Below are 20,860 nucleotides of genomic sequence, written 5' to 3' on the forward strand. Positions count from 1 at the left end.
TACTAAAGAAAACAGAAGTAAATTATTGTTGCTTTCAGCAGAAACACACACTCGCAAAGTGCCCAAAATGCTGAGTTTATCTTATTTAATTACATGTAAATTTTGTTTCATAATTACAATGTAAAATATTAAATTCAGTGGAATCTGGTCTGGTTTACTTGATATAAATTTGATTTGTACTGATCACATTTTCCTTTATGATGAATTATTAAATTAAATAAATCTTTGATTTGACAAATTTCAGTTGCTGCTTCATGTTCATTGAGGGTGCATAATGTTTTTGTTTTAGCGAGGCATGAAATATGGGCTTTCTCTGAGAGTTGGGAACTCAAAAGAGAAGTGAAGCTGCATCCAAGCCTTATATCACCAAGCAATGCAAAGCAATACATTGGTGTAAAGCACGCTGCCACTCGAACAGCGGAGATGTGTTCTCTGGAGTGATGAATCGTACTTCTTCATACTTCATCGTACTTCTTCATCTGGCAATCCAACCTGGGTTTGGCCTGGATTTGGCAATTGCCAGGAGAACACCAAGTGTAGAGTTTGGTGGAGGGGAATAATGGTGTTGGGTTGTTTTTAAGGAGTTGGGCTCAGTCCCTTCAGCATACTGAGACATTTTGGAGAATTTCCCAACTTTGTGGGAACAGTTTGGGGATGGCTGCTTCCTGTTCCAACATGCTCCATAAAGACATGTATGAGAAGGGTTGGTGTGGAAGAACTTGGCTGGCCTGCACAGAGTCCTGACCTCAATTTTGGTCCAGACTGAAAAGGCTGGACTAGTATTGCACATATTGTTGAATGTTTAACTGTATAATTTATTGCATGTTTTTGAAACATAGTGATATACTCAAGTTTTCAGTTTCCTTTCCAGGAATCTCCCCAAGCAATTTCAAAAACGAATAGCTGCTAAAGCTAAGGCTGCAGTGACATACACACAGACCATAGGATTTTTGAGTTTATTGCATTTATTGCAGAATGACACTTTAAAAACTCTGGGTAACTTTTACACTTATTACAAAAGAAAACAGAAATAAATCACTTGCTTTTTTTCCCTTTCAGTATAAAGCAGCGCATGCTTCATCTCAGTGGATGTACAGAACATAAAACAAAATCACTCATCGCATTCATTCCACAGAAGCTTCATTTTGCAAAGCACAGTGTTGCCAAGAATATTCCACGGGAATTAACAGGAGGACGTTCGAAAAGAACTACACATCATACATGTTTACACACATACTTTAAGACACAGCTTACACTTTAAGTAACTCAAATGATACAATAACTTTTTTCAGAAGGTTTTAGGAGAAAAGAAAACAGCGTGCATTTATCACCATGAACCCAAACTGAAATAAAGTACAAACATCCCACAAAAGAAGTGTGGGAAATTATATGTAGAGTATAATGCTTATTTATTCACAATGCATCCAAACACTGTCCTGCAGCGTTTTCTATTTCAGGCCGAACTGGACCCATTCATTCCAAGTCACACTTGCTGTTTTACATCATTACGAGTCATGTTGGCTATAGCTGTCCACGAGTCTCAGCCATTTATGTGGCTTTAAGAACAGTTCAGTCTTATAAATGGTGTTGTCTGGTCATTTGTTAGCCATACTCTGAGGAAGGCGGTCCCGTCACCAGTTTAGAGTAACCCGACAAGGCCCCTAGGTCAATGTACAGCGAGCCCTTCCTCCTGATGTGTCCAGAACCTTCAGAGTACAGAGAGGATTCTGCAGAGAAGACGAGGTAAATGTTAACGTTAAGTAGCCAGCTTATTATTAATAACAGAGAACAAACTGAGCTCGGCACTAAAGGCTTTACCCTGCGTGGTGTCGTGGTGCTGACTCTGCTGCCGTAGCAAGGTGTGGGTGGCCTCTTCCAGGGCCGAGTCAAGACTCCAGCAACGCGGCTGATCCTCTCTAGGAGGGTTGATGGCGTCATCCTTTAGTAGCTCAGATGCCGAGCTCCGCAGCGCAGGGTTCCTCTCTAGGGCTCGCTCCAGGAAGGACCGCATAACTGGGCTGCAGTCCTCCGCAATGTCCTCCAAAGGAGGGGCCTGCTTGTGGATCTGTTTGGAGACAGATAGACTGTCATTAAAGAAGAGAAAAACAAAGCTAGCACTTCCAAATAACTCAAGAAAAAAACAGCTATGCAGAACCGAAGCTGCCCTTTTTTTTCAGTGGCCATGTGAGCAGTGGTTTGTAAAAGCAGTATGGTTACAATAAACAGGAACAAGGAGCAGCTGCAAAGCTCAGCCCGTACAAGTGACTTGGCCCTGTAATGCCACTTCTCCATGACGGCAGTTTCAAGTGGAAGTGAGTAAACGGCCAGAGCAAAGAAGCTGATAATCATTTTAAAAACAGAAATGGGACTAGCTAAAATGGAAAGAGCCCATGTAATGGAACGCTTTTAGAGTGGTGAATGACTAAATAAGCCACAGGTCACCCACTGCAAACATCCTCTTTATCGCCTGGCAATCTTGACTGCGAAGGGCGTGAGCATGTTGTGTGCGGTAAGTGTGTCACTATTTGACTCGCAGGATACTAACAACACAGGACTGTCTCTGCTGAGGCATGTAACAGAGGCATATGTCTCCAATGGTAATTGGTAACCAAGGAGGATTTATACCTGCAGCTAGGAAAGAGCAACATTAACACTAAAGGACTTGTTTTTCCTAATTGTCTCTTTCCTTTTAGGTCTGTGTTGGCCCAACATACTCAGTGCTATTCAGTGTGCACCAGCCACTGAGGTGCAGGTAGCATACAGTGGGGTTGTTGTTGTTTTTTTAAGAGCAATTTTAGGAAAAAAGAAAAATCAAGAAATGAAAACAAACAAAAACAAAATTAAGTGATGTACTAATTTGCTGTGTAATAACTATTTCATGGGAAACCTTTCACAGTTTATCTACAAACTGATTTACTATCATGCAATCTAGCATTAAGCATAAAGGTCAGCTCATGCTGATGGGAAAGTACTTGGTCATAAATCAGAGCACTGAAACTTAAGAGATACCGACGTTTCCAAATAAGGCAAACATCAGCATCCAACTTTAGGGTCATCAGACGTCTCTGGTGCGCAAATTCAAACATGCCCTTTTCCTCCCAATATCACAAATTCATCCTGTGAGGACCACAAATATCTGCACCAACCATTCTGGTTGCGTTCATTTCCCTATGATGTGATTTTCATGTGCAGTACTTACAATGTACAGGTAGGATGGATATGCAGTGCGTGGGTATCTCCTGACCCAGGGAGGACTACCGGTCTGCATGTGAATGATGGTGGTGCCCAGGCTGTAGATGTCTGTCTTGGTGCTGTGTCCTCGACACAGAACCAACTCTGGACTCATATACATCTGAAAGAAAGACAGGGGATGTTTAGTGGGTGACTTTTAACATGGCTGCAGATCAGAATGGCAGAGAGAGAGCGAGAGAAACAAGTTCCCTTTTTATTCAGTGCGACAGTCAAATTCTCCGTGTCAGCGAGACACAACAAACAGGAAGTGACCTGTTGTTAGTGTAAAAGGGGTTTTCTGCCTGCAACCAAACAAGCAACCTGCAGACCCACGCTGCGCATGAAAAAAGGTAAGGGAAGTGCAGAAGTGTGTTGGCCTTTGGAGGGTGAAAGGTAAACACACCAGAGTTCATCTCTTTGTGTCTTTCTGCTGGAAATTCCAGCTTGCACTCCCATGTTCATGTAACCCTGAGCAGCCCAGCATATTTACAGGCTGTGCCTGTAAATACGCACAGGCTGTGCCTCTCTTATTATTACTCCTGGGTGTCTGCCCTGGGACTTTCCACAAGCACTTGAGAGGCCCGGGGGTGCATGTACACAGAACTATATAGACTGTCACACAAGCATGGGAAAGCAAGGACCAGTGGGTGAGAAGGTGTGTGCAAAATCTTCATCCTAAAAAAAAAAACAACTTAAAGAGCTGAAAGCCCTGAGCATCAGCAAGCTATTAATAGTGGCTGTGAGGCCAATGAGTGCACTGACTGCTCTAAATTAATGCTTGCCAGTCATTGACTCTGTAATCATTTTGGAAAAGCACACAAGTGCTGACAAGTCGTGGGACTAATTTGCTAAAATCCCTAGGGAAGTCTAGTGTGAGTCACGTGTCAACACACGCTCCAGATCAGCAAAAGAAAAGCAAGCATTGATCGGAGAGCAATTACTCAAAACAGAAGGCCCGCATTCATTACAGGGCTACACTTACATCTTTTAAGGAGGAGCGGCTTATTTCCTTACCTCTGTTCCTCTCAGATCTCTGGGAATGTATACATCATCTGTCATCTGCACTGTCAGCCCAAAGTCCACTAGGACTGCTTTGTCTGACATCAGGACAATGTTGCTGGCTGTGGAGAGATGAAAAGGAAGGAGGTGTGATTCAAGTTGGTGCTTGAACTGATAAGATTTCAGTTTCAGGTCCACTGAGTCTGTATTGATCTTAAGCATGAAAACGATAAGTAGGTCACAGGCTTTGACGAAGGAAATTGCCACGAAGAGACTCATCCTTGTCCCTAAAATGTCACCAAGGTTTAATTACATATTTTGACTGCAGGCAGGAAATGCTAAGAACCGCAGCTTGTCAGAGGGCCAGAATGGTCATTTTAATAAGTCACTTGCCTCTCTGGACCATAATTGTAACCCTGACTGAGCATGAGAAGCAGGCTGGAATTTCCAGACAGCCAGCGAGCCTTTAAGCAGTGAGGCTGACAGACAGCTCTGCAGAATGCTTTGATCCCAGCAGCACTGCTGTGGTTCCTCAGCTGAGCTCCACCTGCAGTAACTAGGGTGTATTTGTGTGATCTGTCATGATAGCTACCAGTCACTGTGACCAGGCTACCTTTGAAGAATTACTGAAAAAGCATTAGTCAATCTATCAGATTCCTATGATCTGCTTGGTTTGTGGCTGTTCACTGATTCATTCTTTTCAGCGAATTGAGTTATTTACAAGAGCAATATCCGTCTGTGGCTTGAATTTGACGCATAGAAGATACAAACTGTAATTGCATAATTTCCTGTAACCTATGTACTTGTTCAATACCATGGAGCACATCCATCAAGAGTAAGTGACACACATCTTTTATGCTTACGTTTGATGTCATGGTGAATGACGTTGTGTGAGTGCAGGTACTCCAAGCCCCGCAGGACTTGCTTGGTCACCCAGATGATTTCGAACTCTCTCATCGGTCCGCAGCTGTCCAGTTTCTCCAGCACAGAGCCGCCTTCGCCGGCCTCCATGAACAGGTGGATGCTCTGGTTCCAGAGCAGAACGCCGTACAGCTCGGCGATGTTCTCATGGTGAAAGCGGGCCTGAAACTCTACATCAGCGGCTTTGAAGTTCTCCATGGGGATCTAGCGAGGGAGATAAGACACATGATCACAAATAGCCCACCGTTTTGGGAAACATGTTCATCTTATTTCTTGGAGTGAGTTAAAAGGCTTGGTGACACCATTGCATTTGACTGTTAAATATGAAGCCAATGAGCTAAATGAGACATCCTGGGGACTGCTGGCCAAATGGATCCGTGTTTGCTTACAGTGACAACAAACTGACTTTTCACATTTTGCATTTTTATTGGCAAGGGTGGCTTTATTTGACAGTGCACAGAGGATTTATCAGTTATTGGTAGAGCTAGCTAGCTCGGTAAAATGCATACTTAGATCTGTCCATATATTTTCTTCCACTTCTGTATTGTGGTTTATCTGGAGCCCATCCCAACTCCACACAGAAAGGCCCCAGCCGGCCGGTGGATTTGAACCCAGGAATCCACAGTGCTAACCACCACACAGTGTGAGAGCAAAATGTGCTACTTACATATAAAATGCTGAAGTTTTGGACCCTGCCTCAAGTGGCGATTTAAGGAACTACAATTAATGGTTCATTTTTATTATAATTATTGTTTTTTTACCCTGACAGCCTAATCGGGTAGTTCAGCTCAGTTAGTTCTGCAAATAAAATATACATTTAATACATACTTCACAAGGACACTGACTCTTTCCGTATTTAACAGATTAGCTGACATAGTAACATACTGTTATCCTGTTTTTTGTGCTTTAAGAAATCTATTGTTATTAGTTTGTCAGTGATAATTTTAAAGTTGTTTCTTTAAAGGAATAATTTCTCAGTAATTATTATCTGATTATGGCATTGTTTTAAGCAGATAAGGACATCCTAACTCCAAGCCCTTATTGCAAACTATTTCCAGTAAATCCTTCACAGCAGCGTGAAAAAAACAACACTGTGTCAACATAGTATTCTGACGATAACACCTGACTAGAGAGGAAAGTACTCCTTCCTCATTTGTCAATATTTTCCATACAACAGCGTAAGCACGCTGCCTCCCTCCCTCCTCTTTCTCAAGCATAGGTCTGCCCAGATAGAAGCAGCATGTGTGGTTTTTACATGTGTCTTTAATGAATCTGACCCTGTCACAAACATCCAGAGGAGCTGTGGGAAGTTATTGTTGAAATTCCAGTCTTACATTAATCCCAGCCCATGTTGTAAGTTTGTTACAAGAACAAATAGTTCTTCATTCAGCAACCCTGTTCCTCTTTCACCCAGTAAACATAGCAAATGTCACGCTGGCACCAACAATCTTTGTACAAACAGAGGAGTAATTGGACTGTGAACAAGCAGTATTTGGCAGGTTAAATATTTGGCACGCAGGTCAAGAGCTGTCGAGAAGTCAAGCACAGGCGGGATTTCTAGTCACCGATCAGGAAGACTCACCAGTTTGCAGGCCATTCTCTTCCTGGTGGTGGTGTCCTGAGCCAAGTGGACTTTCCCAAATGAGCCCTTAGGCACGAGGCCAGACCCATGATTCTTGTAGGTCAATTTCCATGGAAACAGGAGAACGTCCATGTTAATCTGGTAGCGGCCTTTTTTCACAGCCATGTCCTTCTATTTGTTTTTAGGAAGGAAAAAAAAAGAAAATTATGCAAGTTTTTCTAGGCTGACCACATCAACTAAACATTCAGGTTATGTTGAAGATTAAAAAAAGAAAAAACAACAAGATTCTCACCTTATTTAGGAGGACTCCCATTTCCTCTGGCAGGTTTGGCAAGGCTGCCGTCTGCATGCTGGACAGGAGGTTGACAAAGGACAGGACCTCTGTCACAGTCCCATATCGAACTCCATTAGCGTAGTCCTTCTGCTCACTCCCCAAAACCACCACCTCCCCTGCCTCCTCATTCTCATCCATCTCCTCCTGGGAAAGTCCTTCTTCGTCTTCTAACGACAAGATTTCGTCTTCCTCCTCTTCCTCGAGCCGATATAGAGTCTCTGCAGCGTTAATAATGTCCTCTAAATTCATGTGAGTCAAGAGCAGTTCTATTCCCGAATCATATTTGTAATCCATGTTAATGCTCCGTTTGTCCAGCTCCATCTAAAATCAAACATCAGGAGGTCAGTGTGGGGACTGTTTCCGTGCTGACTTGAATTGTATAAGCAAGCGGATCGTTCATGACAGGGAAGGTTCACGTGGGGAGCAGGACGTGCAGTGAAACTACACTTAAGAAGTGAAGCTTTGATACAGCTGGCTGAACACACAACTGGGAGGGGCTTCACAGGGCTGTTTTCCAAGCAAAAGAAGGGAGTTTCGCAGTAAAGCTGGGAAGCCCCCCCAGGAAAGCTTGAACCTTATTATACATTTATAAAACAACAACTGCCCATTATTATAACTATTATTAGCATTATGATGCTGCGATAAAGAGTTCAGCTCACATTATTCGATGAAAATCATACACATGTGCATTAATGCAAACCCCATGCAACATTTGAAATAAATACATAAAAAATAAACCGTATTACGATCCAAACATGCAAATTTAGAATAGGTGCCTAGAAAAATAAAACAAACAAACAAACAAACAAAAAACAGTAGCTGTAGAGCTATAACTAGCTATCTGCCAAATATTCAGCTGCTAAAGAAAAGAAAAATAGAGTTTCGCTGAATAACAGGAGTTACTTCTTTGAGTGACAGAAACCACGCGTTACCTGCCTTATGAAATTGAGTCGGAAGCTTAAGCGCACCGTCGTGTCTTCATTGTGGCGCCCCGCAGACTGTCTGATGTATGAAGCTTCGTGGATTGTGTTTAGAACGAAGTAAACACAGGAAGTGTGGCGTGTCTGTGGAGGTGGAGTACCTCTTTAGTGTCAGCTGCCAGCAGCTCTCTCTCGCTGTCTTTGTAGGTTTCGTTTTCCCTTTTCTTGTTTCCTCAAATGAAAAAACACAACAAAAAAATAAAAAATAAAAAAAAACGAAAAGCTTTCAGGACTGTTGGGTGCTTTCCTATCGGGAGACGTGTCTCGTTTAATGTAGGATGCATAATATATCACCAACACTGAAGCTCATTCGTAGTAAATAAAATAAAAACAAATTTCAATTCAATTTCAAATTTGATACCTTTAAAAGACGTTACAGAGTCAGCCCAAAGAAATCGGATGATAGTTTTTTAAACACTAGAAAGTGTCTTTTCTGGTATCTCTAGGTTGCCGTAGACAGGACCAGCCGCATGCGCATTTACGCTTCATTCCGAAAAACAATGGCGTCCTCCTTTGCTGTGTGCAGGTTACATATGAGAGGAAGGGCCAGCCTCGCGAAGTGCCTACAGAAAACCGACGCGTTTCTTCACAGAAGTATAGGAACAGACGTCGTTATTGCCCGAGCTGAGGCCACTCGAAGTGACGAAAGTGGTTAGTAATTAAGCCTAGAAGAGAAGCTGGCCTTTAGGCTAGCCCCAATACACCGCCGTGTGATGTCGAGTGAGCACCATTCCAAACTCCCCTGAGAAACGTTATATTTTTGTTGGTGAAGGCCGTAACTCTGAGTGCGTTGTGCGTTTTACACAATGTGTGACCTGTAAGAAATCACTGGGTCATACGTAAAATTCGGCAGTGTGACTGTTAACGATAACAACGCGATAACTCTTTTTGGGCTAAAATGTTATTATATAGAACGTTTTGAGCTTGTACCTGTCATTTGCGGGACGTGTATATTTACATAGAAAGCCCCACTGTAAAACTGACAGTTTTTTAAATGAGGTTTGTTGACATGTTCTGGGACAATTGAACAATGAAAACTAGAACTTAACCGACGATACATCACACTTTTTGCATTTTATTATCAATTTGGTGCATCCCAGTCTTTGAACGTTTATCAGTGCAAAACTGACGTGACACACCACAGAATTATTGCCTGCTGTCACCGGTAAATGTCATATTATTTCCCAGTAAGCTGATATCAGTCACCCAAGTTGAAACTAATGTTAGGCCTGTCTGTCTGTTAACAACGGTGTGCTTATTACACAGTTTTAAATGTCTTACTCTCAGAGAAAAAAACTTGACTTGTTGGATGGCTTCTTCTCTGTTGTCAGATGAAAAGAATGGAAGGAAGTCTCTGCACACTCTCCACATGGAGAGACAAGAACAAGCAGAGAGGTCCGTTCTCATCAGCTGTCAGTCCAGTACCAATGAGAAAAAGTTCCTCAAGTATTTATCAAAACATGGAGAAATCAATAAATACTTCTTTTATGAAAGCTATGTGAGTAAAAGACCAACCTCTTCTGATAAGCAAGTACTGCTACCTCACCACCCTGTTGGAATTATGTTACAATTATGATATTGTGTAATTCTCCAGGGAGTGTATGCTGTAGTGGAGTTTGCCAACCAGGAAAGTGTTACGTCTTTACTTGAAGGGGTGGCAATTCCTGGTGGCAGCCACGAATCCGCAGTGCCTTTCAAATCCAGACTGTTGTCACTCAGAAACCTCGGCTCAGTGGACTCATCAAACCAACTGTCAGGCCGGCAGTGCCAACCTCAGACCACTATTCCCATCAATGAGCTAATAAAGAGACTTTCCAGAGAAGAGAGTGTATGTTGACTTATCACATCAAAAGTTATACTTACATTTTAAGTCTTGTTTGAAGTTGATTGATTTGGATGTTTCCCATTTCCTGGTTTCCCTCAGATAGACAAGCAGATAAGCTCCTTGACTGAAGCCTATCAACTCACAGAGGAGAACAGCAGGCTGCGTTTCCTCGTCTGTTCCCTGCTCAAGGATATTGCTACCGCTTATTTTCCAGAATGCACCATCAAACCCTTTGGCTCATCAGTGAATGGCTTTGGAAAGCTTGGCTGTGACCTGGATATGTTGCTGGATCTGGACAGCATCACTGGAGGCAATGTGAAACTGGTAATGAGGCTTTCTAGGTTTCTTTAGAAAATATTAGATTTATTGGCAAACAGTTTGCAGTGATTTCCTTGTGAGTTGTGAGGTAGCTTTCCTTTTAAGCATTTTATCTGCATCTAAACTAACTACTCCTTTGGTTTGTTTTGTTGTCTCTGACACCAAAAAAAGGCATATGAAAGAACCACGTTCTTCTTTTGCTTCTTTCGGCTCCCTTTGGGGGTCGACACAGCAGATCATCCGCTTCTATGTGACCTTAACGTCCTCCTCTGTCATCCATGAATCCTGTCTGTGGTCTTTCTCTTTTTCTGTTGACTTTGTCTCTAAAATGCTTAATCATAGCTGTCTCTCTGATGTACTCATTTCTAATATATTGAAAATCTTAGCATCACCATCTCCACCACCTGTAAGCTCTGCCTTCTGTGTTTATTGTCAGTGCTACTGTCTTCAAGCCACACATCATAGATGGTTTCACGACCCGCTCATAAACCTTCCCTTTCAGTCTTGCTTTCTTACTGTCATAAGTCGCCCCTGACACTCATTTCCACCCACTCACCCTGCCTGTACTCTGCTCTTCACCTCTCTTGTTCACTTTCCATTGCTTTGAATGCTTGGCTGCAGGCATTTGCACTTGTCTACCTTCACCGTTATAGGAAATTAGGTTAGTATTTTTAGACTTTTTTTAAGTACCTCTGCCAGCAATTGCGGATTTGCCACCACAATCACACATGAACCAATTTCATTTTATTATCCAGTGGCACTGAGGGAGCAATAAAACATGTGACAGAGTTATCAAACTTATTTAAGTTAATGGGCAACATGCTGTCCAAGTTGATCTCAAATGAGCTAGACCAGTAAACCCATTAAATAGCGGCATATAAAAAAATTCCCATGAAGCACTTTTTGAAGTATATTCATATAATGAAACATCACAGATGGCTCATAAAAAGTAGGAGGAATTTGAAAAATATGCCGCAGGTTGTTTCTGGTTGTTTTTATTCCAAAAGAATGCTTCTGTGCAGCAGGGGTTCTTGTTGTGTAGGTCTTACTTAAAAATGCATCCAGTGGCCTGCATTGAACCCTTTTGCAGGGTATGTTTGGCTCATGGCACATATGTTTGAAACCACCTATACATGTATATAAAAATTGCCCTCACATATTGATTTATCTCCTGATATCACCCCACAGCGACGCACTACCCAGAAATCCTTTGCATAAAACCAAACAAAGTGGTGCAAAAGTGGTTGCTTCTTTCTTTTTGCCATCTGCTAGATCCCCACTATCGCCAAACTAAAAATGCTGATGTGTTGGTCTGACTTTCAGACAGCTGATGTGCATGTGTCTGTCTTTAGTTTGTTTGAAAGCTATGAATGCACTTGCAGTAATGTAACGGTTAACTGGCAGCTCAACTAGAATGACCACAGACATCAACTTGACATAGAAGAGAGTCACCCTGAAACATGTATTAGGTGAATACTTTATTTACATGTCATAAGACAGAAAGGTGTGGAGATACTATAGGATCAAATGAAAATAACCACTGTATGCCTCATGGTTTCTTAGGACAAAACAATTGAAAAATTAAAGTGTAAACATATCTGTTATTCTGTATATTCCTCCCTGTGTGTGCAGCCTAAGTCAGGCCTCTCCCTGGAGTACCAGATGAAGCGGGCCAATTCAGAGCGAGCCGTTACTCAGAGCATCCTGTCTGTGATCGGGGAGTGCGTCGACCAGTTTGGGCCCGGCTGCGTGGGGGTACAGAAAATTCTCAACGCACGGTGCCCTCTGGTCCGTTTCGCCCACCAGCCGTCTGGCTTTCAGTGTGACCTCACAGCCAACAACAGGTACTCAGTCAGCGCAGATGTTATGACGTCAGTGGAATGAGTAAAATGTCAGATTTGACTTGGTCACAGTTCTCTTGCTTCACAGTAAATGCTCTTTTTACGTTACCCATAATACCATTTTTGACCACGCTTGCGTTATAAAAGCTCCCAGACAGAAACCAGACTCTGGCAGGAAGTGCTACGATGGGTCAGTCTTGCATTTTTCCGCTGTGAAACTGAACACGAAGTGTGGGCTTGTTTGTGTTTCACTTCTTTTCCTGCCAACGTTATTGACTTGTGGTCTCTGCTGGTGTGTGACACAAGTACGCGCGCGCGCACACACACACACACACACACACACACACACACACACACACACACACACACACACACACACACACACACACACACCTGCTAACGTACAGAAAACCACTCTGCAGTTTCTAAGGAAATGGAGTTGAACCAGCATCTGTGGGTGGCTGTGAGAGGGGGGACTTTTCTTAAATCGTGCTCACACATCATTGAAGCATAGCACCTTCCTGCCTGAGGTGTGAATGCGTGCATTCAAGAAAAACAGACGAACAGCAGCCGAGTCAGCTGAATGCTGCTCTCCAGCGGTACATTTAGTTTCTCTGACCTGTAATGGTCGGCCCTTGCACCATTTCTCTGAACTGTTAATGCTGTTAACACATCTCCAAGTTCTATATTTAAGGCAAAATGCAGGCATTTTATAATTGAACATAGTGTCATTTATTTTCAAAAGCCATTCCATATTACTAAATTTCCATTTGAAATCTCTAAAATCAGACAGTGAGAAGTACATAACAGCCCGCCTGGAGTTTGCCAGAAATCAGCTAAAGGACTCTCAGATCTCTGACTCTCTGGCCTGAATACCGAGCGTCATGTCTGGAGTAAACAAAAGTAGTCAAAATCACCCCTACAGTGAAGCACGATGGTGGCTGCATCATTGTGGGGATGTTTCCCAGCATCAGGAACTGGGATACTCATCTGGGTCAAAGGAGGGATGAATGCAGAAATACACAGACACATCCTTGATGATAACCTACTCTAGCGCTCCGAACCTCAGATTGTGAAAACTGCATCTATCTGGATGCACCGTATGCTCAGATGTCACTCTTTGTGTTCTCCACAGGGTGGCGATGAAGAGCACAGAGTTGCTCTACCTGTATGGAGAGCTGGACCCTCGGGTGCGCAGCCTGGTGTTCACTGTACGCTGCTGGGCCCGAGCTCACGGAGTCACCAGTAGCATCCCCGGGGCCTGGATCACCAACTTCTCCCTCACTGTCATGGTGCTGTTCTTCCTGCAGAAGAGGACTCCTCCCATCATCCCCACACTGGACCACCTGCGGGACCTCGCAGGTACCATCCAGCACTCACACAGCGGACCTCTGAGAATTTGTTAATAAGGTTCAAAGTTTCAGTAGTGTTTTAGTTAATAACATTAAGAGTTTTGCTTTTTTCTATTCTTAACAATCACTCTAAGCGTAGCATTTCACAGCCCAACACAACAGTCTCGTTCTTCATGCTTCAAAAACAGTGTACTTTCCAATCTTAAGCAAACACGCGTTCACTAGAAAACATCTTTCTTATTTAAGTGTCAGGCAAAAAACAAGAAGTTCATAAATTAATAATGCCTTTTTTTTTCTTCACACGTTGCTTACTAACTGTTCCCCAAAATATAAATGCAACCACCGAGTACACTAGCGGCAGTGTGGGGTGGGGGTTTTCTCTGTACAGCTGTAGTCACACTCACAAATATACCTTGGTCAATTAGTTACTTAGAAATGAAAAATGTCATAAATGATTCAACAAAAACTTTTGGTGTTAAGGAAGTTAGATTTTCAGTGTAAGATACCTGCTTTGAGGACAGTCCCAGTGCACGTGTGAAAAGGTTCCAATTAACTGAGTCAGAGTAAAATTCACGCAGCAGGGAGGAGGTGAACAAAGTAAGAGCAGCAGTCCCCACTCCATGAATATTGTGTTTCCTGGCAAATAAAGGCAAGAAAAGCACCAAATTGTAAAATTTTGCTGAATTCAGGAAGAAAATAACACATTTTGGAAGTAACAAGAATTCTCATTTACAGCTGGTTGGGGTGATTTTCTCTGGGAAAGCAAGGGGAAAGTCTTTTCTGTCTGTAACCATGTTTAAGCACCTCTGGACACTTTGAGCTTTATTTGTTTATAGAAATACATACATGGAATCTCCAGTTAAATTGGATTAAAACAGCTTGAAAAATTCACTGACTTCATTCACGGACGTTGCACTTCTAGCACCATTTTTGCTGTCATGGAATTCCGGATCCTTCTCTCATAACATCTCCAGTGACTATTTGTTCACCTCTAATGAACCATCTATTTACAAAAGAAGTGATGAACAACACGAGATGTTGTTGAAACAACTGCAGTTTAAACAGTGTCTTTTAAATGACATCAAACAATTCAAACGATTTTTTCTTTCCACACGTTTTTATGCCTTTGTAGTAATCCGGGCATCCACTCACCACTGAGGGTCCTAATATCTTTATTGCAGCTTTCACACTCGTGAAGCCACCCGGTGGTCTAGATTGGACCTTTTGAACTTGTGGAGGGATAATTAATGGTGTCCTGTTACTGCTGCTTTCAGTGACTGAGGTGTGTGTTGGATTCTGCAGCATGCAGACCCATTGCTTTCCGGGCCTCTTCTCCCATGGCAGAGGCCCCCTCGGCCTGGCAGGGACCAGCAGCTGCCTTTGCAAGACGTGCTAAAACACTTGCGTTTTCCAGGTCATAGACAAAGCCCAGTTATCTGCTAATGTATGTATTCTTTAGCAGACAGGGCACAACCATATCACAATCAAGTTGATCTGGTAAACCAAACTTGATGACTTGTTAAGTGTTGGTCCACCTGCTGTGCCCACTTCAGATAAAGAGAGGCGTTGTCCTTGTGGGGTCCTCAGCCTGAGCATAGGTGCCATTGCCATGCAGCATAATTGTGTTCAATGCACCTTTGCTGTGTCCATGACTTTCAAATTTAACTGTAGCCAAGAGCAGCATTTCAATGTCAGGTGTGACCCTGCAACACTGAGTACAACACACATCCTTCATCTACAGCCCTGGAGACTGTTCACTTGTTTTATTTAATACTCAGCATCCTGGGAAAGCCTTCCAGCCATCCATCTTATTACCATGTATATATGTGTTAGGAATGTTTAACCCAGTGTCCTTTTCTAATAGAACTGCCGTCACACCAATCTGCCCGCAAGTCCACTCGCCTCCCTCTGCCCCTCTTTCTGTCACCTTGGCTGCCTGATAATTGCCTTCCAAAAGCAATCTAACCTCACCTCCTCCCCTCCTCTCCTTCCTCTTCCTCCTCGGCACACCATTTAGCGCAGACTCTATCACACAGAGTGCTTACAGGACAATAAAAGGCCCATCACTCTGGGAAGGTCAATGACCCACCTCCTCTAGACACACACACACATGTGCGCTTCCAGGCAGTTATTTAAACAGCAGTATAACACACACACACACACACACACACACACACACACACACACACACACACACACACACACACACACACACACACCAGCCTCATGGTGGTGAAGGAGACTCGACAAGGGCACGGTTAAAGATGTAAACCAGCCAAGGAAGGACATGATACATGCTGTCTTTGTTCTTTTTTTGTTTATCACGTGTGCCTGCTCTCCCCTTGCTTTCTTGTTTTCTGGCCACGAGCGCGTGACTCCATCCATCTGTGTGTTGTTTATGGCCGTCGCAGGCGTGTAAAGGCAGACGTTTTACCTTGTATCCCTGCTCTCGTCTCCACAAGGCCCCGGGGACAAGACCGTGATCGAGGGGAACGACTGCACATTTGTCAGCGACTTCAACAAGATCCAGCTTCAGAGCAACACAGAGACGCTAGGTGAGCACAAGAGACCGCCCCCCCACAGTTTGATATGTCGGTGACATTTGTGTTAGCGGGCTTTTATGCTAATTCCAGTTTTCTATCTTTGGTTTAGAGCAACTGCTGGGTGAGTTCTTCGAGTTCTACGCCACCTTCCCATTCAGCCGGATGTCCATAAATATCAGAAAGGTGAGCATGATTATCCAGAACTGCCTCAGGTCATAGTTTGGTGCCAGTTGAAGGGAGATTCAACTGGCACCACAGATTTTCTGCTGTGTGATCTGTGTGGTCTTATAGAGAGTGGATATGACATGGTCATCTGGGAGAACAAGCCCCGCCTCCTGATGTTTAAACCTCTTGTCTGGGAGGGGCAGACAAAGATCCATCTTTGTCTGCCCCAATGGCCAGTGATTAGCAGGCATAACAGATCCATGTATATGTCCACTTCTGAGAGCTGGAAAAAAAACCCCCCCATATTCTACAAAGAGAAAAGTATCATAAGCATCATTTTGGAAATGCTGCAAACAAGCTGATTTTTGAGTTGCTTAGGAAGTTCTACTCATGTTGTATCAGTCAGTACAAAGGATTTCTCCCTCTGCTAATGAAATAATAATGAGACCAACAATCGCTTCCTGTGCTTTTTTTTCTCTCCATGCCAACTGCATGCATAAATAAATAGATATCCCAAAAATTCCTCACATTCAAAAGGGAGCAAATGTGAATTAAGTGGGAGCTCCAGTTTAAAATCTAAAATCGGCAAAGAGCGGTCAAAGCTACAGCAAAACTTTTAGACTGACAAATGCTTGTAAAACATTTCGGACAAGGCAAATAGCCCTCTACTTCAAAGCTGCCATTTAGACTTCAAATCAAGTTTTCTAAACACACTGAGGCTCCTGTCTAAAGGAACGTTTGAACGGAGCTGGACTGTTAAGCTGAAAAACAGCCGCGATGGCTCCGAGTGTTCTGATATACTGTCAGCATTGCTGCATATGTCGTAAAAAGGCTCAACTGGGGTCCTTCAGTGTGGGCTTGGATTTATTAGTGGATCTGACCTCTGCAGTACTGCACAGTCGTTGCAGAGTTATGGTGGGGCACACACATACATACACATTTGGCATAACTGTATGCAGGTAGTTTTAACATCGTTTAATTGAGCTGTGCATCCTCGCAGTCATTTATTCCAGTGTTACAGTTTCCGTGATTATCTCAGTTTCTGATTGTGATGTAAATTCTGTAGCATCTGCCGTTTTTTGTTTTTTTTGTTTTGTTTTAGCAACTGATGCACTACGCATGCATCCATCAGACAGACGGCTATGCTTCTTCAGCAGTCCTCATCTCTACTACTATGCTACAGAGTCCTTCTTTATCTTCTTTCTCAACACAAAAGCATAAAAACCATGTCAGTAGGTAGTTATTACCACAGTAGGAGTGCATTCTCCAAGCAGAGTATCTTAGTGGATAAAATAGATAGTGACAAAGTTTAGCTTTAAGGGCATTGCACAATCTGATATCGTCTTGTTGGTGTTGTTCCCAGATCATCATACTAAATGTTGTTCCAGGATCAACATTGCAAGTGACCAATCAGAATGTTGTGACGTCATACTTTTGCGACTTCGGGAGAAACCGCCGTAAAACAAAAAACTGTACTTAAGCTGCGAGAAACCGACTCTGTCCGCCGATCAGCGGACCCTGACCCTAACCCTTTGATAAACGGTAAGCAGAATTGATATTGTCCTTGCAATATTGGAATTTCATAAATGGACGAATGGCTTGGCGCGCAAAAGACTGACGTCAGAACAATGTGATTGGTCACTTGCAATGTTGAACCTGGAACAACATTTTCATGATATCTGGGAACAACACCAACACGAGGATATCAGAACACCCTAAGGGCATCATTTGTAGTTATTGCAATACAATAATATTGTATTGTGTGTGAAGTATTTTGACAATATCATATCATATGATGTCGGGGGATTCCCACATCTACATGCTAATGTGACAAAAAATTAATATGGTTTTAAAGTCAGTCCAGTGTCTGTGTTAGTCCAAATCCTCACACCTAAGGAACTGGAATAAAACTTAAAACGCACACAGAGAGAAGTTCAGTCTTCTTTCAACTCTTGCACCCAGCTGAGCTCCGGCAGGGAAATCTGTTGGTAATAAAGACCGTGTTTGCTGGATGGCGTCTTCCCACACACACAGATGACAGCTGTCCTCGTCTCATGTGATTGATGCCGGCCCCACAGGAGCCTGGCGCCCTTGAGCTTTAGATCCCAATTAGGAGGTCTGTCACATTAACTGCAAACAAATGCATATTTGTTCTTTTTATACCCACATTTATCCTGATGTGGCTGTTTATGCCTGCGTAATACTTTCTACTGGCAACCAGGGAACATCCTCGATGGAAGTCACAGTGTTTCATCGTTGGGAGTTTTTGGGGCTAATTTTTCCTCTCTGTCTATACGCGATAGTTAATTAACCTACTGCTTAAAATGTTCAGTGCTGAATAATATGCCTCTTACTCCCTATTACTCTTCCCAGTAGAAATTTTGTTGATAAAGTAGCTCTTCATGCTTTGATGGCACAGTATATGAGATGCAGGGATTTTGCTAGAGCTTAGAGTTTAATGAATCGATACCCGTGGGAAAGAGAGACCCCAGCTTAATAAATGAGACTAATGTGAAGTTTGACATAGCCTCCCTACAGCACAGGAAGCTTTCAGGTAGACTGTGGTTGTGACCCTTGCCTATCGGCTTTCAACAGTGGAGCAACCACCATAAATCTGCTTTACTGTGCTACAATTCACCGCTTCACTCCCCTTTTCTGACTGATGGCTTTATGTTGCCATCTTTAATCCTTCCTGCCCGTCCTTTATCCCCCTGTGCCTTTACTGTCAGGCATTATGCAGGATACAGCATGCAAAGTACCACGGAAGCTTCTTGACTTCCCTCTGACCCACATTTTGATACTTTATTTGATGGCCACGGCATTTGGACAGATACAGACCATGTATGTTTTTTTTTTATTTCAGGCTAAGCTAATTTTTTTCCTTCTTTTTTTGGGTAAATTCAAAAAACTCTGCTCATTTCCCCAAGTCAAAAAAGACATGTCCATTTCCCTTCTTCATCTGCTACCCTGCAGAGAGGTGTTCTACTCAGCTATGTGTGCCCCAGATAAAGCAGCAAAAGGCTGAGTCCATGACCAACGAAATTGATGGACCATGACGCACAGGACACGAAGGTCTACACTTACAGCTGCTGCTGCTCACGAATGTGTTTTCAACCTGCCTTGTCCCCTTCCCTCTCCCTCCAGGGCAAGGAGCAGAACAAACCAGAGGTGGCCCCGCTGCACATCCAGAACCCGTTTGAAACCTCTTTAAACGTCAGCAAGAACGTCAACGCCAGCCAACTCGACCGATTCGTGGCTTTGTGTCAGGAGAGCGCCTGGCTGCTCCAGCAGAGTGAAACCAGCACACCAAGAGGTGGTGGTGCGGGAGGCGAAGGTGCACCCACACCTTGGGGACTCGCTACCCTCCTTCTGCCTTCGCAGGTCGCAGGGATCAAAAGTCGCAAGAAAAGGAGGAGGGAGCCGGCCAGTGAAAGGATCAAGGGCTTGCTAGAATCATTAAAAAATAAAAATCAACTAAAGAAGAGCTAGAAGGACTCTTCCATGTCTCCACTCTCTTGTCAGGACTTCAACCTCCTCAGTGTTGCTGTGTGATGCTTCACTGTGAAGGTGAGAGAAGAGGCTCCAGGAACTGGACTGTAGTTCCAAACATGGACACTGGAGGGTGTTAGTGAGACCTATAAGTGCATATGTTTTGGGACCTGAAATAAGGGAGTCTTGGCCATGTAGGCTGTAGACTTTCCCACTCTGTTGTGATTAAAGACAATACTGTGTAATTCAGTCTGGCCTGGTGCTCGTTTCGTAGCTCAGTGTTTAACAGGTTAATTTGATTCATTATCATGTGCATCACTGTTAACAGCATCAGCACAGACACCATCTGTTTACACTTCAGGCTAAATCATTATGCATACAGTTACAATATGGATGGAATAGTTAAGGTTTTACTGAAAACTGTATACACTTGTTACACTTATGGAGCCCCAACACGAGTAAAGGCAGCAGAAGTGTAGCAAAATACATCAGAATCATAAATACTAAATAACCATGGAAAGACATTTCATACTTTTTAAAATTATCCTTGTCTGATAAAATAAATTATAAAATTTCAGTTTTTCCAGGCAGTATGATCTTTTTTTTCTTTTTTTTTTTGAGACATGAGAAGAGGTGTGTGTTTGTGTGTGTGTGTGTGTGTGTGTGTGTGTGTGTGTGTGTTTTTATCTGAAAATATATAATTTCAAGTGTAATTAAAGCAGCAAAGTGGGACAAACACTTGACTGTTAGAACTGTTACAGAAGTAGTACCATTGGTAGTTGGAGAAAGAATAAACTTTATATAAACAGCTTTTATATCTGATTTTTACAGGTTTAGTGGTAAAAACTATCCGATTTATCTGATACAGATTTATAACAGTAAAATTTGATCTACTTTGTGTGCTTTTACTGCAAATATTGTATTACAGCTAATAACCCTTGAGTAATAATAGCTCTTCTTCCTATTTACTTTGTAACTGCAGGTAATGCTAAAAAAAAGTTCATGCTATTCTTTCTCTAACACTACATAACCAGTAAACACAATTTTGGAACACTTCAACTTTGAGTTGTTACTGAAGTGTACTTTATGTCATTCTGACAGCAACATAAAGCACAACTTTTCGGACAGTATTGTCGTAAGACACCCAGCTTAAATATAAAGGAACCCTTAATTATCACAGTATAACACAAAATCACTTAAACTTAAGGGATATCAATCTGTTCTGTTAGGAAGCATAACCCACTGTGAATCAGTTTCATCTGCTTTGGTGCAAGTGAAAG

The 20,860-nt window shown here is 42.8% G+C and overlaps 2 protein-coding genes across 3 annotated transcripts; one reads left to right on the forward strand and one right to left on the reverse strand.

Moving 5' to 3' along the window:
* Nucleotides 1–1,318: 1,318 nt before the first annotated feature.
* map3k8 (mitogen-activated protein kinase kinase kinase 8) lies at nt 1,319–8,085 on the reverse strand. 2 transcript variants are annotated; one of them, XM_085361919.1, is made up of 8 exons: nt 8,004–8,085; nt 7,026–7,388; nt 6,734–6,904; nt 5,094–5,355; nt 4,246–4,352; nt 3,200–3,352; nt 1,819–2,065; nt 1,319–1,727 (listed from the first exon to the last, which is right to left on the reverse strand). In XM_085361919.1, the coding sequence occupies exons 2-8, from the start codon at nt 7,386–7,388 to the stop codon at nt 1,603–1,605; spliced, it is 1,428 nt and encodes a 475-aa protein (XP_085218045.1). In that variant the 5' UTR covers nt 8,004–8,085; the 3' UTR covers nt 1,319–1,602. The 2 variants fall into 2 exon arrangements, with proteins under 2 accessions (XP_085218045.1, XP_085218046.1); XM_085361920.1 differs by having other exon boundaries at nt 8,000–8,085.
* Nucleotides 8,086–8,517: 432 nt separating this feature from the next.
* Nucleotides 8,518–19,633, forward strand: mtpap (mitochondrial poly(A) polymerase). Its single transcript, XM_085361921.1, has 9 exons — nt 8,518–8,698; nt 9,379–9,545; nt 9,642–9,875; nt 9,972–10,196; nt 11,823–12,034; nt 13,167–13,393; nt 15,846–15,938; nt 16,036–16,109; nt 19,236–19,633. Exons 1-9 carry the CDS (start codon nt 8,518–8,520, stop codon nt 19,578–19,580), a joined length of 1,758 nt encoding a protein of 585 aa, XP_085218047.1. The 3' UTR covers nt 19,581–19,633.
* Nucleotides 19,634–20,860: the final 1,227 nt, after the last annotated feature.

This window comes from Diplotaxodon limnothrissa, linkage group LG9 (genome assembly GCF_057381915.1).
Source record: "Diplotaxodon limnothrissa isolate DT_005_m linkage group LG9, D_limnothrissa_male_GT1.1, whole genome shotgun sequence".
NCBI lineage: Eukaryota > Metazoa > Chordata > Actinopteri > Cichliformes > Cichlidae > Diplotaxodon > Diplotaxodon limnothrissa.